This window comes from Macaca thibetana, chromosome 4, assembly GCF_024542745.1.
Source record: "Macaca thibetana thibetana isolate TM-01 chromosome 4, ASM2454274v1, whole genome shotgun sequence".
NCBI lineage: Eukaryota > Metazoa > Chordata > Mammalia > Primates > Cercopithecidae > Macaca > Macaca thibetana.
Genome location: NC_065581.1, coordinates 18,242,725 through 18,268,307, shown reverse-complemented (window position 1 = coordinate 18,268,307; position 25,583 = coordinate 18,242,725). Strand labels below are relative to the sequence as shown.

General features: G+C 42.4%; 2 protein-coding genes across 4 annotated transcripts in view; one reads left to right on the top strand and one right to left on the bottom strand.

The window, feature by feature from the left end:
- The window catches only part of DEK (DEK proto-oncogene), a 39,293-nt gene extending 30,777 nt beyond the window's left edge, over nt 1–8,516 (top strand). Inside the window, exons 9-10 of the mRNA XM_050788671.1 lie at nt 6,478–6,546; nt 6,984–8,516. Coding sequence (XP_050644628.1) covers nt 6,478–6,546; nt 6,984–6,995 — 81 coding nt within the window. The 3' untranslated portion in view covers nt 6,996–8,516. The remainder of the gene's footprint in view (nt 1–6,477; nt 6,547–6,983) is intronic.
- Nucleotides 8,517–8,841: 325 nt separating this feature from the next.
- Nucleotides 8,842–25,583, bottom strand: part of KDM1B (lysine demethylase 1B) — a 68,340-nt gene continuing 51,598 nt past the window's right edge. For 2 of the 3 annotated variants that reach the window (XM_050788664.1, XM_050788665.1), the window contains 6 exons: nt 24,971–25,045; nt 20,924–21,040; nt 19,777–19,902; nt 18,117–18,239; nt 15,387–15,539; nt 8,842–10,761 (listed from right to left, as the gene is read on the bottom strand). In XM_050788664.1, coding sequence (XP_050644621.1) covers nt 10,678–10,761; nt 15,387–15,539; nt 18,117–18,239; nt 19,777–19,902; nt 20,924–21,040; nt 24,971–25,045 — 678 coding nt within the window. In that variant the 3' untranslated portion in view covers nt 8,842–10,677. Of the gene's footprint in view, nt 12,431–15,386; nt 15,540–18,116; nt 18,240–19,776; nt 19,903–20,923; nt 21,041–24,970; nt 25,046–25,583 lie in introns of all 3 variants that reach the window. The other variant, XM_050788666.1, reaches the window with a different exon arrangement.

Sequence of the window (25,583 nt, the reverse complement as noted above, 5' to 3'; positions counted from 1 at the left end):
CCACATCCTCTTCAGCACCTGTTGTTTCCCGACTTTTTAATGATTGCCGATCTAACTGGTGTGAGATGGTATCTCACTATGGTTTTGATTTGCATTTCTCCGATGGCCAGTGATGATGAGCATTTTTTCATGTATCTCTTGGCTGCATAAATGTCTTCTTTTGAGAAGTGTCTGTTCATATCCTTTGCCCACTTTTTGATGGGGTTGTTTGATTTTTTTCTTGTAAATTTAAGTTCTTTGTATATTCTGGATATTAGCCCTTAGGTAGGTAGATTGCAAAAATTTTCTCCCATTCTGTAGGTTGCCTGTTCACTCTGATGCTAGTTTCTTTTGCTGTGCAGAAGCTCTTTAATTAGATCCCATTTGTCAATTTTGGCTTTTGTTTTCATTGCTTTTGGTGTTTCAGACAAGAAGTCCTTGCCCATGCCTGTGTCTTGAATGGTATTGTCTAGGTTTTCTTCTAGGGTTTTTATGATTTTAGGTCTAACATTTAAGTCTTTAATCCATCTTGAATTAATTTGTGTATAAGGTGTAAGGAAGGGATCCAGTTTCAGCTTTCTACATATGTCTAGCCAGTTTTCCCAGCACCATTTATTAAATAGGGAATCCTTCCGCCATTTCTTGTTTTTGTCAGGTTTGTCAAAGATCAGATGGTTGTAGATGTGTGGTATTATTTCTGAGGGCTCTGTTCTGTTCTATTGGTCTATATCTTTGTTTTGGTACCAGTACCATGCTGTTTTGGTTACTGTAACCTTGTAGTATAGTTTGAAGTCAGGTAGCGTGATGCCTCCAGCTTTGTTCTTTTTGCTTAGGATTGTCTTGGCAGTGCAGGCTCTTTTTTGGTTCTGTATGAACTTTAAAGTAGTTTTTTCCAATTCCGTGAAGAAAGTCATTGGTAACTTTATGGGGATGGCATTGAATCTATGAATTACCTTGGGCAGTATGGCCATTTTCATGATATTGATTCTTCCTATCCATGAGCATGAAATGTTCTTTCACTTGCTTGTGTCCTCTTTTATTTTGTTAAGCAGTGGTTTGTAGTTCTCCTTGAAGAGGTCCTTCACATCCCTTGTAAGTTGGATTCCTAGGTATTTTATTCTCTTTGAAGCAATTGTGAATGAGTGTTAACTCATGATTTGGCTCTCTCTTATTGGTGTATAGGAATGCTTGTGATTTTTGCACATTGATTTTGTATCCTGTGATTTTGCTGAAGTTGCTTATCAGCTTAAGGAAATTTTGGGCTGAGACGATGGGGTTGTCTAAATATTCAATCATGTCATCTGCAAACAGGGACAATTTGACTTCTTTTCCTAACTGAATACCCTTTATTTCTTTCTCTTGCCTGATTGCCCTAGCCAGAACTTCCAACACTATGTTGAATAGGAGTGGTGAGAGAGGGCATCCCTGTCTTGTGCCAGTTTTCAAAGGGAATGCTTCCAGTTTTTGCCCATTTGGTATGATGTTGGCTGTGGGTTTGTCATAAATAGCTCTTATTATTTTGAGATACATTCCATCAATACCGAATTTATTGAGAGTTTTTAGCCTGAAGGGCTGTTGAATTTTGTCAGAGGCCTTTTCTGCATCTATTGGGATAATCATGTGATTTTTGTCTTTGGTTCTGTTTATATGATGGATTATGTCATTGATTTGCGTATGTGCAACCAGCCTTGCATCGCAGGGATGAAGCCCACTTGATCATGGTGGATAAGCTTTTTGATGTGCTGCTGGATTCGGTTTGCCAGTATTTTATAGAGGGTTTTTGCATCGATGTTCATCAGGGATATTGGTCTAAAATTCTCTTTCTTTGTTATGTCTCTGCCAGGCTTTGGTATCAGGATGATACTGGCCTCATAAAATGAGTTAGCGAGGATTCCCTCTTTTTCTATTGATTGGAATAGTTTCAGAAGGAATGGTACCAGCTCCTCTTTGTACCTCTGGTAGAATTCGGCTGTGAATCCGTCCAGTCCTGGACTTTTTTTGGTTGGTAGGCTATTAATCATTGCCTCAATTTCAGAACCTGTTATTGGTCTATTCAGGGATTCAACTTCTTCCTGGTTTAGTCTTGGGAGGGTGAATGTGTCCAGGAATTTATCCATTTCTTCTAGATTTTCTAATTTATTTGTGTAGAGGTGTTGGTAGTATTCTCTGATGGTAGTTTGTATTTCTGTGGGATCAGTGGTGATATCCCCTTTATCATTTTTATTGCATCTCTTTGATTCTTCTCTCTTTTCTTTATTAATCTTGCTAGCAGTCTATCAATTTTGTTGATCTTTTCAAAAAACCAGCTTCTGGATTCATTGATTTTTTTTTTTTTTTTTTGGAAGGGTTTTTTACCTATCTCCTTCAGTAGTCATTCTCTTCTCTAGGATTGTGGTGTTAGGGTGTCAATTTTAGTTTTCAGTTTCCTATGTAGTTATAAATTTCCCTCTACACACTGAAATGTGTCGGGTTTTTTGATTGGTTTCAAAGAACATCTTTATTTCTTAATTTCCCCAGTGTCATTCAGTTGTTCAGTATGTTTGATTTTGCAATCTGAGTGTTTGATTGCACTGTGGTCTGAGAGACAGTTGGTTATAATTTCTGTTCTTTTACATTTCCTGAGGAGTGCTTTACTTCCAACTATGTGGTCAGTTTTGGAATAAGTGTGATGTGGTGGCGAGAAGAATGTATATTGTGTTGATTTGGCGTGGAGAATTCTATAGATATCTACTAAGTCCACTTGGTGCAGAGCTGAGTTTAATTCCTGGATATCCTTGTTAACTTTCTGTCTCGTGGATCTGTCTAATGTTGACAGTGGGGTGTTAAAGTCTCCCATTATTACTATGTGGGAGTCTAAATCTCTTTGTAGGTTTCTAAGGACTTGCTTTATGAATCTGGGTGCTCCTGTTTTGGGTGCATATATATTTAGGATAGTTAGCTCTTCTTGTTGAATTGATCCCTTTACCATTATATAATAGCCTTCTTTGTCTCTTTTGATCTTTGTTGATTTAAAGTCTGTTTTATCAGAGACTAGGATTGCAACCCCTGCTTTTTTTTGTTTTCCATTTGCTTGGTAGATCTTCCTCCATCCCTTTATTTTGAGCCTATGTGTGTCTCCGCATGAGATGGGTCTCCTGAATACAGCACACTGATGGGTCTTGATTTGCCAGTCTGTGTCTTTTAATTGGAGCATTTAGCCCTTTTACATTTAAGGTTAATATTGTTATCTGTGAAATTGATCCTGTCATTATGATGTTAGCTGATTATTTTGCTCGTTAGTTGATGCAGTTTCTTCCTAGCATGGATGGTCTTTACAGTTTGGCATGTTTTTGCAGTGGCTGGTACTGTTGTTCCTTTCCATGTTTACTACTGCCTTCGGGAGCTCTTGTAAGGCAGGCCTGGTGGTGACTAAATCTCTCAGCATTTGCTTGTCTGTGAAGGATTTTATTTCTCCTTCACTTACGAAGCTTAGTTTGACTGGATATGAAATTCTGGGTTGAAAATTCTTTTCTTTAAGAATGGTGAATATTGGCCCCCACTCTCTTCTGGCTTGCAGAGTTTCTGCCGAGAAATCCGCCGTTAGTCTCATGGGCTTCCCTTTGTGGGTAACCTGACCTTTCTCTCTGGCTGCCCTTAACATTTTTTCCTTCATTTCAACTTTGGTGAATCTGACAATTACGTGTCTTGGAGTTGGTGTTCTCGAGGAGTATCTTTGTGGCGTTCTCTGTATTTCCTGAATTTTTTAATGTTGGCCTGCCTTGCTAGGTTGGGGAAGTTCATAATATCCTGAAGAGTGTTTTCCAACTTGGTTCCATTCTCCCTGTCACTTTCAGGCACACCAATCAGATGTAAATTTGGTCTTTTCACATAGTTCCATATTTCTTGGAGGCTTTGTTAGTTTCATTTTACTCTTTTTCTCTAAATTTCTCTTCTCGCTTCATTTCATTCATTTGATCTTCCATCACTGATACCCTTTCTTCCAGTTGGTCAAATCAGCTACTGAAGATTGTGTATGCATCACGTAGTTCTTGTGCCATGGTTTCAGCTCCATCAGGTCATTTAAGGACTTCTCTACAATGGTTATTCTAGTTAGCCATTTGTCTAATCTTTTTTCAAGGATTTTAGCTTCTTTGTGATGGGTTCAAACATCCTCCTTTAGCTTGGAGAAGTTTGATGGTCTGAAACCTTCTCTCAACTCATCAAAGTCATTCTCCGTCCAGCTTTGTTCCATTGCTGGCGAGGAGCTGCGTTCCTTTGGAGAGGTGCCGCTCTGATTTTTAGAATTTTCAGCTTTTCTGCTCTGGTTTCTCCCCATCTTGTGGTTTTGTCTACCTTTGGTCTTTGATGATGGTGACATACAGACGGGATTTTGGTGTGGATGTCCTTTCTGTTCATTAGTTTTCCTTCTAACAATCAGGACCCTCAGCTGCAGGTCTGTTGGAGTTTTCTGGAGGTCCACTCCAGACCCTGTTTGCTTGGGTATCACCAGCGGAGGCTGCAGAACAGCGAATATTGCAGAACAGCAAATGTTGCTGCCTGATCTTTCCTCTGGAAGCTTCGTCTCAGAGGGGCACCAGGCCATGTGAGGTGTCAGTCAGCCCCTACTGGGAGGTGCCTCCCAGTTAGGATCCTCGGGGGTCAGGGACCCACTTGAGGAGGCAGTCTGTCCATTCTCAGATTTCAAACTCTGTACTGGGAGAACCTCTCTTCTAAGCTGTCACACAAGGACATTTGAGTCTGCAGAAGTTTCTGCTGCCTTTCATTCAGCTATGCCCTGCCCCCAGAGGTGGAATCTACAAAGGCAGGCAGGCCTCCTTGAGCTGAGGTGGGCTCCACCCATTTCAAGCTTCCTGGCGGCTTTGTTTACCTACTCAAGCCTCAGCAATGGTGGGCGCCCCTCCCCCAGCCTCACTGCCGCCTTGCAGTTAAGATCTTAAGACTACTGTGCTAGCAATGAGCAAGGCTGTGTGGGCGTGGGACCCTCCAAGCCAGGCACGGGATATAATCTCCTAGTGTGCCATTTGCTAAGACTGTTGGAAAAGCACAGTATTAGGTTGGGAGTGACCCGATTTTCTAGGTGTTGTGTGTCACGGTTTCCCTTGGCTAGGAAAGGGAATTCCCTGACCCCTTGCACTTCCTGGGTGAGGCGCTGCCTCGCCCTGCTTCGGCTCATGCTGGGTGGGCTGCATCCACTGTCCTGCACCCACTGTCTGACAAGCCCCAGTGAGATGAACTCAGTACCTCAGTTGGAAATGCAGAAATCACCCATCTTCTATGTCGCTCACGCTGGGAGCTGTAGACTGGAGCTGTTCCTATTCGGCCATCTTGGAACCTCCCGGGCAAACAATTAGAGTAATTTAAATGATCGACCATATTTTAGAGGGTTGGCATACTATATAGTCTGTGGACCAAACCATTCTATCTTTGTTGCCTGGTTTTGTAAGCAAAATTTTATTGTAATACAGCCACATCTACTCATTTAACTGTTGTCTACGCATAGTTGAGTAGAAACTGACTGGCAAAGTTGAAACTCTTTGTACCATCTAGCCCTTTACAGAAAAAGTTGCTGACCGTGAACTATACAGCGGAAGTAAAGCCCGCAGGGTTCTTACAGACTGAGCTTATAGTCAGGATTTGAATCAAGCAGCAAGTATAATAGGACTGAGAAAATTGACAAAAGGGAGAAATTTAGAGTCAAATTTTAGTAGTAGAGGACTCTTGAGACCACCTGGGTCTTAGGATTTAACTTTAGGGAGGGACTGAGCAGTGGAGTAGAGGAAGCAGTTCATTGTGTTTCAGGTTGTGGAATCGTAGGTAGGGTGTTGGATGATAACAAGGGTTGGAGAATAAAGAAGCTTTCTCTAAAAGACATTTAGCAAATGACTTGCCAATGTAAAGAACTGAGTTCACTTATCTGAGATCTATCTAGATGGGTTTTCTTAACCCATGATTGTTGGGGTTTTTTGTTTTTGAGACAGGGTCTTCTTGCTCTGTGGTCCAGGCTGGAATGCAGTGACACTAACACAGCTCACTACAACCTCAACCTTCTGGGCCCAAGCCATCCTCCTGCCTCAGTAGCTGGGACTACAGGCATGCATCACCATGCCTGACTAATTTTTCAATTTTTTGTAGACACAGGGTCTCGCCAGGTTGCCTGAGGCTGGTTTCGAATTCCTGGGCTCAAGCGATCTTCCCACCTAGGTTTCCCAGAATGTTGGAATTACAGGCGTGAGACATCACATGTGGCTTGTTTATTGTTAATTCATCCCAAACTCTCAGCCTGAACGCACTGAGAATGTTTGCACGCTAGTTTTCCACATCATATACAATATTATTAAAATACTCATTTGGAATACAGTTCCATGTGGGTGAACCAGAGTACAGTTGGGATGGTTGTGGCTATTTGAATGTAGCAGATTTCCTGCTTTTATTCAAAGACAATATTACTGGATATTAAAATCTGCTTTTAACATCATTTTTCCTTTTCACTATACATAGGTCTATGAAAATTATCCTACTTATGATTTAACTGAAAGGAAAGATTTCATAAAAACAACTGTAAAAGAGGTAAATATTTCAATCTTTCAAGTTTGACTTTAGAAATATAAGACAAAAATAATTACATAAAATACTCCGTATTTTTCAAAATATTCATGTCACTAAATACATTTGATTCTCACATTTCTTCATAACAGGGAAGTATATTTTTTCTCATTCCCACTTTAAAGCTTAAAATTAAAGTTTGAACAGTTAGTGATAAGACCTGAACTCAGATTATGATGTGGCCTCCTGGTGTACCTGGGTAGCTGGGCATCTCAAAGTTGCTCTCACAGATACTTGAGGAAGTTCCTGTCTACCAGGCAAAGGTGAGGGGAAGATCAGCAGGTAGCTATAATTCTGTATTGAGCTCAACTGGTTTTTGAAGGACAAAATAGTAAAATAGATGTGGAAAAAATGGGATAAAGGTTTATGATTTATGGCAAAATGTTTCTCTTTCATTACAGCTAATTTCTTGAGATAGAGGACAGAGAAGATGACTCGTTCCCATAGTTTCAAAGATCTGATTTATACCATTATACCAGCAAAGAGAATGTATTTCCTTTTCTAAATCCTTGTTAAGCAACATTAGAACTTACTGCTGACCTTTTTATCTTGAGTGTTATGTGAATTTGAGTTTGCTATTTTAAATTGCATTTCTATGCCATTTTTAGTTTAAAATCTTGCATGGCATTAATTGTTCCTTGCTTTTATAGTTGTATTTTGTACATTTTGGGTTTCTTTATATAAGGTCATAGATTCTTGAACTGTCGTGGTTTTTAGTGCGCTTAATATTAGCTTAAGGCATACTTTTAATCAAGTAGAACAGAAACTATTATGACTGGGATTTATACACACAGAGATTGGGTATTTAGTATATGAAATATTTTGAATACACATCTCTGTCAGTGTGAAAATTCAGCAGCAGTGTGTCCATCATATTAAAAATATACAAGCTACAGTTGTCCAGATGACTGAATTGGAACTTTCCTCGCATGTGTATATATGTCAGATTGTTAGCATGACAAAAGTGACAGATGTTATTTTTGTATTTTTAAAAAACAATTTGTTGTATATAAAGTTTTTTTATTTCTTTTGTGCAGACCACTTTTTAAACTCACATAGGTAGGTATCTTTACAGTTGTAGACTATGGAATGTCAGTGTTCAGCCAGACAGTATGATGGAGCATGGAAAGTCAATTCAGTGATGGAACACTGAAGGAACAGACAGTTATCCTGCTTTGCTCGAAAGTGTCATCAATTTGTAATTTTAGTATTAACTCTGTAAAAGTGTCTGTAGGTACGTTTTATATTAAGGACAGACCAAAAATCAACATATCAAAGCTTCAAAAACTTCGGGAAAGGGTGGGATTAAGTACAAGCACATTTGGCTTATAGTAAATGAACCGATTTTTATTAACTGCTTTTGCCCATATAAAATACTGATATTTACCAGAAACCTAGCCACCTTCATGATTACGATTAAAGTACCAGATTATAATGCCAGAATATAATGTGCAAGTAATCGTGGATATCTCTGACAAAGTGTGTCTCAAAAATAATATACTTTTACATTAAAGAAATTTAATGTTTCTCTGGAGTTGGGGCTCTGGCTTTTAAAGTTTGTCTAATCAGTGTTGATTCTAGATGATCAACACAACGGACCACTCCTGAATGAGACTAATTTTGTCTTTCAATTTACTGTCTTAAATCAGTTTATTAAATCTGAATTTTAAAACATGCTGCTTATGACAGAATGACACATTTGATGTACCAATTAAGTGTTGAAAAATATCTTTGCATCATAGAACAGAAATACATATGTTGAATGTTAACAGGTATTTTCACAGGTTTGACTTGTTTGATAGTTACTCAGACACTAGGGAAAGGTAAATAGAAGTGAACAAAATAAGCAACTAAATGAGATCTAATAATTGGCCTTCGATTTTAAATATTTAATTTGTTCTTATAAACCTTGTCAATAAAATTAATCTAAATCACTGGTGTTTTAAGTCTCTTGCATTTGATGTCTTATAGGTTATATAGCATTTCCTTCCCTATGGTGAATCATTCTGAAAGGGGATTTTTAAATTGATTGAGCCGTGTAACCTATACAATTTGGAGCACTCTTGTGATAATGGAGCATTTTCTTGGAGTGACTTCACAAAACAATAATGAAGGTTAATTTCCTGACCATTTACTATAAAGAAGAAAAGTAGTGATGCATAGAGTATTTGGAAGTGAGGAAATGGAGCTGTTCTGTATGAAAGTTCTTGATGAGTGTGCACACTTATTAAATGGATGTATCACCACTACAGTACAGAGTACATTTGAAAGTCTAGTTTTTTATTAAGTAGTTTTACACAATCAGCTATTCATGAACTGTAGTTAGAACATGGTAAATTTGTATATTTACTGCTACTCAATTACAAAATCTTCAGATGGCATTGAAAAAACATATCCAAAGTAACACAAGAAAAAAGTTGCACGGCTCCTTAAACAAAAAATCAAATGAAGTATGTCACTTGATAGGAACTTTAAAACACACATTTACCATACTTTAAAGTAGGCTTTCCCTACTTGTAGCACAGTTCAAGTGCCTAGAAACTAACATAATAATTTACTGTTAACCATTTCAAACTTAACATTTTACATTTATCACTTCAAAACACATGCTGTCTAAACATTTTAATACATGATACTTTAAAGCAGAATACTTGCCAGTCAGTACCAATGAGTCTCAACAAATAACCTAAGTATCAGAGTTGTCTTCTTTGAGACATACAGCTGTTAGCTTGTTTTTGGACCATACTTCGGAGGGGCGGGCGGTGGGGGATGTGTCTTAAATGCCTGAGGTTCACTGCACATTCTTTGTGTGTTAGGTATTTACTCGTTATAAACTGACCTACTTTTAATTTTTAAAATATTCAATATTTTGAAGTCTCTTTAAAGTCACATTTACTCCCTTTTTTTAAAGCAAACCAATATAATTATTGTTCAAAAACAAAAGCATATTTCTAACCTGTATACTGAAGTTTCTTGGCAAAATAGGCATCCTGAAGACCCTGAAACCAGTGTTTATTTTAGAAGGAGATATTATTAAACTGTTTTCTGCCATGAGGGTTTTTAAAAAAAGGAAAGTGAATACTTGCCATGTTCTTAGGCCTTTAAAATATGGCTTATAAAATGTGCTATTGACCAGGAGAGCTCACATTTTTCTGCAGTTTTCCAGTGGACCTGCCTATGGAATACTGTAAAGAAAAGTCTGCAAAAATATTTCTAGCGATTGAATCAGTTCTTTTAAATAAAAGAAGGGGAGAGGGGCTTTGATTAAATTATTCTGACAAGTTTTTTTGCTAGTGGTTGCCAAAATTAAGGATAAAGTGTCCTATCACCCAAATTTGGCTTTAAGAAAAAGGTATATTCTGTGTCTATAGTGTGAGGCCCACACTATCTGTGCTCCATTCTCAATGATGCAATACCTATCTGGAAACTTTACTGTTTTGCCAATGGGTGCACAAATCTAAAACATTTTATCACAAAAGATACTTGAATTTAAATTTCTTTTGAACACCCAATGGGAGGAAATATGTACAATATAAAATACTAGAAGCTTCATTTAATGTCAACTGGAGTTTGTGCTGTATCCAAAAAAAGTTCTATCTAAATTTTAAGTAAAAGCTCAATCTTGGAGCTATATAAAAAATATTAAGGCTCATTGGTAAAGATATTGATAAATTGTCACAGAAGAAAAACATGGCTTTATCTGGTTTTTAAATGATTCCTGCTTGATTGACTTGGTTTCTCAGTGTATGAAAATTGATCAGCCATACAAAATGTGAAATCTAAAGGGAACTTCCAGCCATGGAACAATCATATCCATGGCCTCAACTGAAACTTATATTCTGCTTTATTCTGAAATCCAGACTTTCAGCAGTAGTTGAACCTATGGAAAATGCAATTAAATCTAAGTGCTTATAAGGATTTTTGGAGTCAGTGCTTTCAGAGTGATGAAATAGGTTTACATTATCATATCATCTTAGAAACATTTCAGTTTTGCTATGTAGAGAGGGTTTTTTCCCATCTTATAAAACTGAGGTTTAATATGTGATTCAAATTGTCCCATCTGGGGTACAGAAGAAAGCTGGGTCCACCGAATTCTTAAAATGCTGCAATCTTGCTTGCTTCTCGAACGCCACTCAAATATGCCCCTGTAACAGTTTGTGGAAAATGCCTGTTTGTTGCCTGTAAAACAATTACATAATTGGAGATCATGCATAAAGAATTGAGTCGATATCAAAAGGTAAACAAGCTTAGACTTTATCCGGTCTAACAAAGATTTGTGCCACTCCTATGCGCTCATATTCACACTCACCCATCGTAACACTGGAACTTTTCTGGTTATCTAGCCATGCATTGTCAAATTCACTCGTGTATGCTATCTTGAAGTACTATGCTGCACTCTTTAAAATACTAAGTATCTATATGTGACAGGTACTAGAGTTAAGAATAATTAAGACACAATCCCTCCCATCAGACAAGTAATGTAGCTGGTACAATCACAGGTGAAACAAGTACAAAAGATGAAAGGCAATTCAGCCAAGCCGCAGATAGAGTTTTGCTAGATAGGTAGAAAAAATGGGTAGAGAATTAAGTTACTCAAAGGCTAGACCAGGGACCATAAGTTCAGTAAGAAAAAGACCAAATGTGAGTGAGGGCTGTTGGATTGGGAGGAAGTAAAACGACTTAATGACAGTAGAACCTCACTCAAGGAATGGCTGGGGTGGGAATAGAGTAAGTGAACCAGGAGGATAGGGGAGGACAGGATAGGAGGAACCCTAAATTGGTGATTTAAGTAATTATGACAAGGTCAGATGTGGCTGTGGAAAGGGGTAGCTGAAGAGGAGCTGAACAGACGACAGAAAATGGAGGATAAGAAATGTAGAGGTGAAGTTAAGTGCAGTCACCTAAACTGACGCCTGGGTAGAAGGGAAAACATCCAGGGGCCAAAGGCTTCAATGAATGGGGGAGTGATTACGTCAGCAGGAATACAGTGACTAGTCACGGGGAGAAAGTGGCAGTGAGGGAAAGAAGCCTCAGAAATAGGTTTTTAGAAGAAGGCGAGGTAGGCTGGGCACGGTGGCTCATGCATGTAATCCCAACACTGGGAGGCCGAGGCAGGCAGATCATCTGAGGTCAGGAGTTTGAGACCAGCCTGACCAACATGATTAAACCCTGTCTCTACTAAAGAAATACAAAAATTAGCCGGGCACAGTGGCGCACATCAGCTGAGGCAGAATCGCTTGAACCCAGGAGGCGGAGGTTGCAGTGAGCCAAGATTGCGCCACTGCACTCCAGCCTGTGCGACAGAGCGAGACTCCATCTCAAAAAAAAAGAAAAAGGCAAGATGATAATTGCATCAAAGCAGCAGAGGAAAGCAAGACGCCATCTAGGCCATGTTCATAACCCTAAGGCACGGCAGCCTGAAACAGCTGTCTCTCAGAAGCTGCTGGCATTTGTTGTCTGGCATGCAGCCTTTGTCTCCTTTCCACAGAGTAAGGTCTTCATAGGCCAAGGAGTCATCAAAATCATCTGGTTTTCAGATGTCATTATTGTGTTTTGTTTTGAAAGGGTCTCTGTCTCCCAGGCTGGAGTGCAGTGGCGTGATCTTGGCTCACTGCAACCTCCTCCTTCCAGGTTCAAGCGATTCTTCTGCCTCAGCGTCCTGAGTAGCTGGGACTACAGGTGCCCGCCACCATGCCCGGCTAATTTTTGTATTGTTAGTAGCAACAGGGTTTCACCATGTTGGCCAGGCTCTTCTCAAACTCCTAGCCTCAGGTGATCCACCTGTCTCAGCCTCCCAATGTGGTGGGATTACAGGCGTGAGTCATCACACCTGGCCGATGTTATACTTCTGTAAACAAAAACATTAACTATATTTTAGATGAAACAATGAGATGTGTACTTCCAAACCATATTAGACAAAGTAGGAACACAGGTGAAAGAGTGGTAACAGTTCATTTTAAGTTTGGGGTTGGGGGCAGGGGTTTTAACAACAAAAAGCAAACCAATTCATCCCAAAGAATTCTTAGAAAATCTCAGTCATGGCCGGGCGCGGTGGCTCAAGCCTGTAATCCCAGCACTTTGGGAGGCCGAGACGGGCGGATCACGAGGTCAGGAGATCGAGACCATCCTGGCTAACACAGTGAAACCCCGTCTCTACTAAAAAAAATACAAAAAACTAGCCGGGAGAGGTGGCGAGCGCCTGTAGTCCCAGCTACTCGGGAGGCTGAGGCAGGAGAATGGCGTAAACCCAGGAGGCGGAGCTTGCAGTGAGCCGAGATTGCGCCACTGCACTCCAGCCTGGGTGACAGAGCGAGACTCCGTCTCAAAAAAAAAAAAAAGAAAAAAAAAAAAAAATCTCAGTCATTGGAAGTATGAGGAACCATGGAGGCAGAGGTTAGCAAGGGGTAAAAACAGGATTGGCTTAAAGACTATAGAGAACAATTATTAATACGTCCCTCACCAGATTCCCCATTGACCGGCTGCAACTCCTCAGAGATGTGACTTAGAGATCAGGGGGAAGCACCAAATAAAATGGGGATGAAGTGAAATGAAGCCTTCATAACTAACAATGAAGCTTCCAGTGCCCACAATGCCAGGGGCTGAGCTTCCACCACACAGGAAACTAACTGTTCCCAGATAGACAGTGATATTTGGGACTCTGGCCATTGGTTGATAAGCTTGCTGGAGCTTTCACAAAGATTTAAAAAAAAAAAAATGCCTCGCTCAAATCTAAGCCGACAGTGACGGATCAGGGATTTGGACATGTAGCAGGCAAAGACTACAGCACACAAAACAGGAACTCTGAGACTCTGAGGAAACCAGGGAGGGAGGGAGCAGAAAAGCAAAAACATCCAAAGCTTTAAAACCTTAGAAGCAAGTTATAACAAGAGGATGCTACCAAAAAGGAACATTCTGCAAACAAGAAAGTGCTCATAAAGTAAAAGCCAAAATTTTAAAAGTCAATTAGAGAGTTGGACGATTTTAAAATCTCCCCCAAAAGTAGAGAAAGAGATGAATAATAGCAAAGAGGAAAAATCAGATGGTCAATTAAAAAGTTCCAAGATACGGAACAGAATTTCTAGAAAGAAAGAAAAACTCATCTTTATTTGAGCAGATAAATAAGAAAATGAAGTAAAAGGATCAGAAATCAGAATAGCAAAACATTTTTCAACAGAAGTAGATCAAGAAAGAGGGATCCTGGAAATAAAGGCCCAGTGCTGGAGAGTGATTTTAACAAAGAAAGACCCCGGCCGGGCACCGTGGCTCACAAGCCTGTAATCCCAGCACTTTGGGAGACAGAGGCGGGCAGATCACGAGGTCAGGAGATCGAGACCATCCTGGCTAACACAGTGAAACCCCGTTTCTTTATTTTTTTTTGAGACGGAGTCTTGCTCTGTCGCCCAGGCTGGAGTGCAGTGGCCGGATCTCAGCTCACTGCAAGCTCCGCCTCCCTGGTTCACGCCATTCTCCTGCCTCAGCCTCCCGAGTAGCTGGGACTACAGGCGCCCGCCACCTCGCCCGGCTAGTTTTTTTGTATTTTTTTAGTAGAGACGGGGTTTCACCATGTTAGCCAGGATGGTCTCGATCTCCTGACCTCGTGATCCGCCCGTCTCGGCCTCCCAAAGTGCTGGGATTACAGGCTTGAGCCACCGCGCCCGGCCAAAACCCCGTTTCTACTAAAAATACAAAAAATTAGCTGGGTGTGGTGGCAGCGCCTGTAGTCCCAGCTACTCAGGAGGCTGAGGCAGGAGAATGGCGTGAACCCGGGAGGCAGAGCTTGCAGTGAGCCGAGATTGCACCGGCCTAGGTGACAGAGCGAGACTCTGTCTCAATAAAATAAAATAAAATAGAGAGACCCAGGAGGACACTCTGCAGTCATCTCAGAGGTCAACCAGTGTGGACCAGAGCAGAGGGAAGAGGACTCAGGAAGGGGACATTTCAGGGACTGGAGCTAGCAGGCCAGCTCAGACAGTGTCAACTGTAAATGAGAGACAAACGCAGGGTATGGGAGACGTGGGGAGAGGTACAAAGGAATTAAGCTAATGACCAAAGGAGCCATTATAACTACCAAGAAAACAGAAAACTGTGTAAGAAGGTATCAATGGACACCTCCTTGGCTCGGCAGTCAACAACATTTACACAGCCACCTAAATAAATACTGACACCAATTTAATGAAAAGTGTGAAATAACCATGTTGAGCAAATGGTGCAGACACTGAACAGGCTAAGTCTTTAACCCAATAGGGAGGCAGTCAATAATGTCTGTGTAATGTTAAATCAGAAGATGACTCATAGGCCGGGCATGGTGGCTCACACCTATAATCCTAACACTGGGAGGCTGAGGTGGGAGGGCTGCTTAAGGCCACAGGTTTGAGGCCAGCCTGGGCAACACCACAGACCCCGTCTCTACAAAAAATTTTTTTAAAAAACTAGCCAGGCTTGGTGGCACATGCCTGCAGTCCCAGCTACTTGGGAGGCTGAGGTGGGAGTGTCGCCTGGGAGTTTGGGGCTGCAGTGAGCTGCGATGGCACCACTGCACTCCAGTCCGAGCCACAGAGCGACCCTGTCTCAAAAAAAACGAAAAAGAAAAAGAGATGCAATATAAAGACTTTCAAAATATGAAGTGAAGTCCAGAAGGAGTAGCTGGAAGGTTAAAAACGGCTGCCTCTGGGAGCAAGAAGAGGACGGTGAGAAGGCTTCTGCTGTCTGTGGTCATAAGACTTTTGACAGTATTTGAATTGGTTTTTGAACTCTGGGCAGATATCATTTGAGATGAAACTTGGGTTTGGAATCAAGATCCATACCTCACCAGCAAAAAAGATGGTTCCCTGAATGTCTTCGGCAATGATATCGTAGGCCTCCCCACTTCCACCTGTCTTCACAAAACTGTATGCCATCTGGATCCATGGGTCTGTGCTCCACCGGGTGACAAAATACTTTGTGGGATCTGGGACCTCCTGTGTCCAACAGAAAGGAATGATGAAGTAGAATCAAGAAGGGACGTAGACATGGTGCAACCCAACTCGTACATTTTGCCCCCTGCCCATTCCTGTATCATTCTGAAACAGTTCTCAAGATGTTCCTCCTGCTGCCTTTAAATCTACCCAGGCCGGTATCTGCATATTATCCTCTCTCTCCTGCCCCCGCCCACACACACTTCCCTCACTTCTATACCTCCTCCTTCTGCCCGGGACACACACTCGCTCTACTGGGGGCTATCACCCATGGCTAAGAGTTTGGGCCTTCCCTTTTCCATCGGGTGGCAGCAGAAAGGAGTCTCTGGCCCAAGAAGAAAAGGGAAAGGTGGAGTCTCAGGATCACAGGCTGGAATTCTCAACAGGGTTCTCCACAAAACAGTGATACCAGGGTATGTTTCACATTCACTCAATTTAAAATATAGCAGTCCCTCTTCTCTGCCAGGAGTATGTTCCATGACCCGCAGTGGATGCCTGAAACCATGGACAGGACCGATACTATACATACTATGTTTTTTCCTATTCATACGTATGATAAAGTTTCATTTATACATTAGGTACCGAGATTAATGACAATAATAATAGAACAATTATAACGCTATACTGAAATAAAAGGTATGTGAACATGGCTCTGATAACAGATGACCCTTGAGTGACTAAAGGGCAGGCAACATCTTCAGTGTGGAGGTACTGGACATGCTCTTCAGAACGGTGCATGACTGAAAACTTAGGAATCTATTTCTGGAATTTTCCATCAAATATTTTCAGACCTTGGTTTACCACAGTAACTGAAACCACGAAAGCAAGGCCTCGAGTAAGAGAGAATGACTGTAATTTGTCAACTGGCCTCCAACAAGCATCACCATGAATAATCTTTTTTTTTTTTTTTTTTTTTTTTTTTTTTTTTTGAGACGGAGTCTCACGCTGTTGGCCAGGCTGGAGTGCAGTGGCGCGATCTCGGCTCACTGCAAGCTCCGCCTCCTGGGTTCACGCCATTCTCCTGCCTCAGCCTCCTGAGTAGCTAGGACTACAGGCGCCCGCCACCGCGCCCGGCTAATTTTTTGTATTTTTAGTAGAGACGGGGTTTCACTGTGGTCTCGATCTCCTGACCTTGTGATCCGCCCGCCTCGGCCTCCCAAAGTGCTGCGATTACAGGCTTGAGCCACCGCGCCCGGCCATGAATAATATTTCTATAGAAACAGTATGCTAAGTTCCAAACAACTAATGTAAAAAACAAACTTTTGAACAAAAACTCCAACCAAGGGATTGCATCACTAGATAGATCCTCTCATATAAATTAGCAACAAGGCCGGCCACACAGTGGCTCAGAGCGCCTGTAATCCCAGCACTTTGGGAGGCCGAGGTAGGCCGATCACTTGAGGTCAGGAGTTCGAGACCAGTCAGGCAAACATGGTGAAACCCTGTCTCTACTAAAAATACTGAAAATACAAAATAAAACATACAAAAATTAGCCGGGTGTGGTGAAGCACGCCCGTAATCCCAGCCTACTCGGGAGGCTGAGGCAGGAGAATCGCTTGAACTCAGGAGGCGGAGGTTTGCCGTGAGCCAAAATTGTGCCACTGCAATCCAGCCGGGGTGAAAGAGACTCCGTCTCAAAAATAAATAAATTAAAATGAAATAAAATAAGCAACATATCTGAATGCCCTTTTCTCTTTAATTTATGTAACTTTTGAGTCATTTCACTTCTATTTCTGCTCCTTTATTTGAAAAAGACATAGGCCATGGCCATTTACAAATCTCTAGAGATGGTGAGATTTAGTACACTGGCGAACAAAGTATCCTGAGCTCCTTGGAGAAAAGAGACTATCTCCATGTGTGGGGTATTTTAAAAAGCTGGACAAGGCTCCTCTGAAAAGGAAAGCTGTAGTCAAAGCTTGTAGGGCTTCAGTAAATATAGAATTCATGTAGAAAATACTGAGCCTTTTATATCCTTACCAAAAAAAAAAAAAAAAAGGAAGTGTGTATGATGTGAGAAGAAAAAAAGGAAGACAATTGTGTAAAAAAGGGCACAGGGCACTGTTACAGGCAGAATCATGTCCCCCTCAAATTCCTACGTGGACACCCTGACCCTCAGAATGTGACTGTATTTCGTGACAGGGTCTCCAACGGGTAATTACTTTAAAGTGAGGTCGCCAGGGTGAGCCTTAATCTAATCTGATTGGTGTCCTCATAAGAAGAGGAGATGAGGACACAGACACACACAGAGGGAAGCCCATGTGAGGACACAGGGAGAAGATGGCATCTACCAGCCAAGCAGAGAGGACCTAGGAGAAACCAACCCTGCCGACACCTTGGTCTCAGGCTTCCAGCCTCCAGAACTGTGAGGAATGTTTCTGTTGTCTAAGGCAGCCAGTCTGTGGTGCTCTGTGATGACAGCCCTCAGTGCTGAGGTGGGCAGTGGGACTGTGAAAGAAAGAAGACTGTGGCCTCTGCCTTCCTTCCTGTGATTCTCAGTGACGCTGGCTGCCTGGGCTTCCACATCTGCTCTGTATAGCAAGCATGGCTTGCCCCTTTCAGGGAGGGCTTTCTCTCTCTCACCTGCTCCTTGAACAGCTCCCGGAGCGTGGCCATGCACTGCTGCAGCACCTGTTTGTCGTCCAGGGTCCTCACGGACGCGACAGCCTCCCCAGCAATCACAGACATCAGCACGCTGTGCTTCTTCTGGAGACATGAAAGGGAAAAAAGCAGAAAGTCTCTGAGTGCTCAGCTCCCACAGATAAGGGCCTCACTTTTTTTTTTTTTTTTAATCGAGACAAGAGTTTTGCTATGTCACCAGGCTGGAGTGCAATGGCGCAATCTTGTCTCACTGCAACCTCTGCCTCCTGGGTTCAAGTGATTCTCCTGCCTCAGCCTCCCGAATAGCTGAGATTACAGGCATCTGCCACCATGCCCGACTAATTTTTGTATTTTCAGTAGAGACAGGGTTTCACCATGTTGGCCAGGCTGGTCTCAAACCCCTGACCTCAGGTGATCTGTCCACCTCGGCCTCCCAAAGTGCTGGGATTACAGGCATGAGCCACTGTGCCCGGCCAAGAGCCCCACTCTCACGAGTTAAATTTCACTATTTCTGGCTGCCCCTTATCCTCATGTCACTCGCCAGTCCATTTTCCTCGCAAACACACATTATTTATCCATCTATTCATTATTCATCCATCTATTGCTTCCTGCTGGGGGGAAAAAAAAAACACTAAGAAATGTAAATAGCAAATTTAGAGTTCCCTTGGCTGTTCACTGATTAAAGCTTGCTTCAGAAGAAGTAGAAAGAGATGGAGAAGGAAAATCTCCAGATAAAACAATGAAAAAAAAAGAACCCTCAAATGGTAAAGAAAATCTGCCCTCAGCTCCTATGTGAAACCTTTTAAGACAGTTTCTTGAAATTGAAAGTCAGAAACAGCTGTGATTCTTTTGCGTGGCAGCGCCATGACGGCAGGGAAAGTGACCACCACCATCCAGCTCTGGGTATGCCATTCTCCTCTCTCCTTCCTTCCCTCAGCTCTCACATCTGTTGACACTCACATCCTCCCTCACCAATCATACACCCCTTCCCAGTTCCCTAGAGGGCCCTAACAGAGGAAGTTCCAAGCACCACTCATTTTCTCTGCTGTCTCCAACTTCACCTAAGAGGAACTCCCCTAGAGCCTGAAATGACAGTTTCCACAAGCATCCAATTCATGTCCCAGGGAGCAACATGAGGACTTCAAGAAGACAAGACATGGCCAGGTGCGGTGGCTCACGCCTGTAATCCCAGCACTTTGGGAGGCCAAGGCTGGCAGGTCACGAGGTCAGAAGACCATCCTGGCCAACATGGTGAAACCTGATCTCTACTCAAAATACAAAAATTAGCTGAGTGTGGTGGTGGGCACCTGAAATCCCAGCTACTCGGGAGGCTGAGCCAGAAGAAAGGCTTGAACCCAGAAGGGGGCGGTTACAGTGAGCCGAGATTGTGCATTCCACTGCACTCCAGCCTGGTGACAGAGGAAGACTGTCTCCAAAAAAAAAAAAAAAAAAAGCCATGGCAAATACTGGGGCTCCTTTCCTATAGGAAAATGTCCAGTCCAAGTGTCCTCCCAGAATATAAATACAGACTAAGGGTCTCCACAATGTTTGTTAGTTCCTGAGTTTGATAGGTGAGTAATTATCACATCAAGTTCTAAACTTTAAGACGGAAATTCAAACCACAGTTCACGAATGCTTTTACCTGGGGATCCATGTCATAGAACACAGCAAAAAGCCCTCGCTTGCTGGCACTGGGAGGAACGTGACCAAAAAAGTCAGCCCCTTGAACTTTACTGTCCCAAAATCTATATGGAAATTGTAAGGCAATCTGCAAAGTGAGCAAAAGAAAGATGGTTAGGTGTCTGTTGTCACAAAACCACACGCAATCTCTAAGCAGCGAGCTGTAGCTCTACTCTCACACACACACTGCCCGAAAGAACAAACCCAAGTACCGCTCTTTCCATTTTCCTCACCTCCTTTTCTCCTTGTGAACTCCTTGCTTTTTTCTTTTCTTTTTTTTTGGTGGGGGGAGGTGGTTTGAGATGGAGTTTTGCTCTTGTTGCCCAGGTGGGAGTGCAATGGAGCAATCTTGGCTCACTGCAGCCTCCACCTTCCAGGTTCAAGTGATTCTCCTGCCTTAGCATCCCAAGTAGCTGGGATTACAGGCGCACACCTCCACACCCAGCTAATTTTGTATTTTTAGTAGAGACAAGATTTCACCATGTTGGTCAGGATGGTCTCTAACTCCTGACTTCAGATGATCCACCCTCCTCAGCCTCCCAAAGTGCTGGGATTACGGGTGTGAGCCACCGCGCCCAGCCCAGCTCCTTCCTTTGATGCCACTCAGTTCCATTCCCATGGATAATGGAACTCACTGGCAGCCTACAAGCTAGTCTGAAGATGCCCAGCATTCCTAAGACTCACTCCTGGGCATATGTCCCTAAGTTAAACTCTCACTACTCATAGGTGTGTCAGAATCTGCCACAGCACTGGCACATTCTGCTACAGGAGATATTAAAGGCAGGAGAAATAAACCACTGTCCTCACTGGGGCCAACGAGTGGAAAGCAGCCAAGAAAGCAAGCACAAGGGGGGAAAAAAAGAGATAAAAGAATTGCTTATCCCAAATTCAAATTCTGAATAACAAGATTCTTTCTCCTAAAGTCAAAACCCACAGACCTCAGCCAGCTCTGCTCCTTTCGTTTTGATATTCTTTTGTGTTCTTATTACTCAAATGACAAGGAAATCTTTGAATTTTATTCAGATAGTACCCCCTACTTCTCCATATCAGAAGTGAACATCTATCATCTGACATTAATCTCTTTCTGAGGATGAAGTCATTTAAGTCACCTTTTCAATGATGCCTGCGCCTAAGCTGTTGATAGCCTTCATCTTCTTCTCTGACAACGGTGGATTAAACTGAATGGCACCTTTCTGTAGTAAAGCCAGTGGTACGGTGACTAATACCTGTGGAAAATAATTAACAGTTAACACACAAACAGCAACAGAACCTCACAGTACAACTACACCGGTATCAACAACCCACGCTGTTATATGGGCAAGAACAGGGCTGCCATGTGCAACTGTGCAGGTTGTTCACTGCACAAGGGTGCCAGTGCCTGGCTAAGCAGAAGTGGCAACCACAGGGAAGAATCTGCAAAAAAATGTACTGATGGCGAATAATAATCTTGGATAAGAAGAGTCAGCAGAAGCCAGGTGCAGTGGTTCATGCCTATAATCCCAGCACTTTGAGAGGCTGAGGTGGGCAGATCATCTGAGGTCAGAAGATCGAGACCAGCCTGGCCAACATGGTGAAACCCCATCTGTACAAAAATACAAAAATTAGCCGGGCGTGGTGGCAGGTGCCTGTAATCCCAGCTACTCGGGAGGCTGAGGTGGGAGAATCTCTTGAACCCAGGAGGCAGAGGTTGCAGTGAGCCAAGATTGCACCACTACACTCCAGCCTGGGTGACAGAGTGGCCTGGGTGACACAGCAACACCGTCTCAAAAAAAAAAAAAAAAAAAAAAAAAAAAAAGCGTCAGCAGAACCCAACCCTGCAAAGCAGTACTTGGGGAGGAAAGAGCCCTAACTATGGAGTCAGGAGTGCTTTGTGCATCATTCCTGATACATTCTACTGTGTGGCCAAGCCCACTACTCATCTCTGCCATCCCGCTATAAAATGAAGGTAGTATGTGCCCCACTAACCTCTGAGAATTAGGGTGATGCTTTAAAACTAAAATTTACAAGATACATCAATATGTTTCATAAGTGGTAAAGCACATCACAAACATTAGGAATTGGATATTTCTGGCTCCAGACCCCATTACTGCTGCTACAATCAGGACGCCATTACTACTACTGCCAGCTCCAGAATCACACCACCTACAGAACAATGTGCACCAGCAAAATGCATGCCTTACGGCCTCCTTCTTGACTTGTGGTTACTGACTAAACCCTGTGTCTTTCACGAACCCTGCTGCAGAAGAGCCAAACACCTCCACCATTGTGTGCTCTCCAACAGAGGCAGCAGAAGGGAAGCGAAAGTCAACCTACACCTTCTAAATCTCGTGCGAGTGCATCGGATTGCCTGGGCTGCATGATGTTTAGAAACCTGCTGTAGGGAGTTGAGGAAGGGTGTGCATATTTACTTTCTGATATCTGCAGTACAGGATGACACCCTAGGCTCAGACTGGAATGGAGTTGAAGACCAGCCACCTGATCTACCCGAGCCTTCAAAGATGTTGTATGTTGTATATTTGGCTTAACTCTCAATTCTAGGATCACAGGAAGCTCAGAGTTCTGTGATTTTGTCACTATTTTCTGCCACATGAAAATTTTATAAAGTATAAAATATGTTCTCTATCATCAAGTTTATAATCTATTTATAGATAATTGCCATGCAACCAAAAAAAAAAATCAGGCAAACCACAACAAAAAATCAATTACTATCCAATTAAATTACATATAAGAACTACAAGAAAATAAATAAAATCTAGATTTTTTTCCCTTTTTTTAAAGAGACAGGGTCTTGCTCTGTTGCCCCAGCTGGCGTACAATGGCATGATCACAGCTCAGAGCAGCCTCAAACTCCTGGGCTCAAGTGATCCTCTCGCCTCAGCTTCTTGGAGTAGCTGGGACCACGGGTGTACACCACCACACCCATGGTGGTGATCTTTTTGTTTTGTAGAGACCGGGTCTCACCATGTTGCCCAGGCTGCTCTCAAACTCCTGGCCTCAAGCCATCTTCTCACCTCAGCATCCCAAAGTGCTGTGATTACAGGCGTGAGCCACCATGCCCAAATAACCAGATGTTTTCTTAATGACAAAAGAGCACTGAAAAGCATAAGAACTTGAGTAGCCCAGGTGCAGTGGCTCACACCTATAATCCCAGCACTTTGGGAGGCCAAGGCGAGAGGATTGCTTAAGACCACGAGTTCAAGACCAGCCTGGACAACATAGGGAGACACTGTCTCTACAAAAAAAAGTTTTTTTAATTAGCTGGGTGTGGTGGCATGTGCCTGTGGTCCCAGTTACACAGGAGGCTGAGGTGGGAGAACTACTCAAGCCCAGGAGTTTAAGGCTGCTGTGAGCTACAAACTGCACCACTGCCCTTCAGCTTGGGCAACAGAATAAGACCCTGTAGAAAAAAAAGATAAATGTTGGGTAAACAAATAGGCAAATGATATAAACACATCCTAGTAAGGAACTAAAGCGAGATGTCAATGGAAGCAGCCTAGACTGAGTGAGTTTGCCAGAGGTTCACTGGTCTATCACGTTAGGTTGAAAATTTTTCTCTTACAAGTTTAGGGAAACTTCCAATGCAAACTGTGATGTGTGCTAGCTACAATAAAAATATTTGTTTTAAACATCTCAAAGTGCAGCCTGAAGCTGTGCCCTAATTTCTCCAGAAGGCTGGAATACAAACACAGAAAGGCACAAGTACTGGCCAGGGCCAGCGAAGGAGGGGGGTCATAACCAGCTTGCTGTCCCGGACACCAAGAAGCGGAGCCACAGAACGGCAGAGGCTGAACTGTCGGATGACTTGCAATTTTAAAAGGTAGTGTTTTTAAACACTGTTTACCACCAGGCAGAACCTATTAAGAGCTTACAGAGAAGGTCACTGCAGACAAGGTTCTTAACCACAGCTGCACACGGGAATCACTTGAGAAGCTTTAAAAATACGACTAGCCAGGCATGGTGGTGCATGCCTGTAGTCCCAGCTACTCGAGGGAGGCTCAGGTGAGAGGATCCCTTGAGCCCAGGTGCTCGAGGCTACAGTGAGCTATGACTGTGCCATTGCACTCCAGCCTGGGCAACAGACCGAGACCCTGTCTCTGAAAAAAACAAAAAAGCAAGGCCAATTCAACAAGAATGTATCAGGGTGGGGCTTTGCAACCTTTCTTTGTAAGCACCTCCCAGTGATTCTGAAGTGCAGCCCAGGGATTGCTGCCCAAAATCTCCTAGTTGTTTAATGGCAGGAGCAATGTTAGGACCCCCTGCCCCAACCCTAACTCATTCCCTAGACCTGTCTTTCCCATGTGATGCGCACTCCTTTATTTCTGTATGAAAACCAAAGACTATGAAACAAGTTTTAGATAGCTGAAGCGTAGGAAGCATAGCGAGTCTCGGAACTAGTGATAGTTCATCAATTACATTTTTTCATAGTCACTTAAGATATAACTAAACTTAAATTTTCAAGGTTTACTAAATCCCCTCTAACCCAAGCAGGCACCTTTATTCTCCAGTACTATAAATCTCAGTGTGATTTCAGGTATTCAATTCAGCAGTACCTTGTACTGTTCACCTACTAAAGCTGTTTACAAAAAACTTAAGCCATATAAAAGTACTTCTGACAGTTTCAAGATTTCAAGATGAAAATACAACTTTCTTGATCTGAAAAAGGATTCCGTGGTTAAAAACAAAATGTGGAAAGCACAAAATAAAACAGATTTCTTTAATGAATTAAGATAGATTTCTTCAATGCAGGACTTCTCAGAGCCTTTAATATATTTCTATTTAACCCTATACAACTCCTATTTAACTCTAAAAGTAGAGTATCATATACAATACTTCCCAAACTTACTTGGCCTTGCCAAACTTATTTGACCAAGGAATGTTTTTTCTTGTTCAACTCTCAGGACTAACGTGCTCTAGAACTCACCTCAAGGAATGCAATTCAGAATTCCATCTGCCATGCATCTATACAGTGTTAGAGCAATGAAGTCAGCTTTGCATATCTACACACTATTAAGTGGAGATATATAACTTACCAGAAATCCAACAAGGCTCCAGGCAGATTCCCAAAGGCAAACTCCTTGATGGGAAAGATTTCTCCTTCCCTCCAAGCCCCTGGCAGCAAGGGTTTCTACCCACCCTTGTACTGCCCAAGCTCTTACCTTTTGTGCAGAATACCCTGTGCCATCTGTAGTGGTGACCTGCACTTCATCTCCAGAATAATCAACACTCTGCACCTGCCCAAAAAGCAATTATGACAAAAAGTGAGGGATGGAACCACGGGATCCAGGATCCTTTCCGATTCTCATATGACATGAATTTACATCTCCAAGGCTAAGGGGAATCTTTTCCTGGCATTCAGAGATCTAAACAATTGTTATAGCTGAACTCAGGGAGTTAGGTCAGAATATACAAAATAAATACTGTGTCAGAATATAGAAAATAGTTATAATATGGTGTGAAGGGAAATACAGATAAGTTATCACCCCCATGATTACAATAGCACACAATACAAATGCACGGAGACAAAGATTTGGAGGGAAAATTTTAAAGTGAAAATAACTGCACTGGGTTAGGAAGGTTGTGAGCAATTTGAATAACTTCTTAATAGAAATGCACTGGGGCCACTACGGTTTCCAAGCAGCAGCAGCTGCCTCACTGACATGGATAATGCTAAACAGGCTACAAATGAGCCACAAAAGCACTTCCAGACCCTGGCTAAACACCAAAGCCAGCCCCACTCTCCTGCGTGAGCCGCATGCTCAGAACTTCACA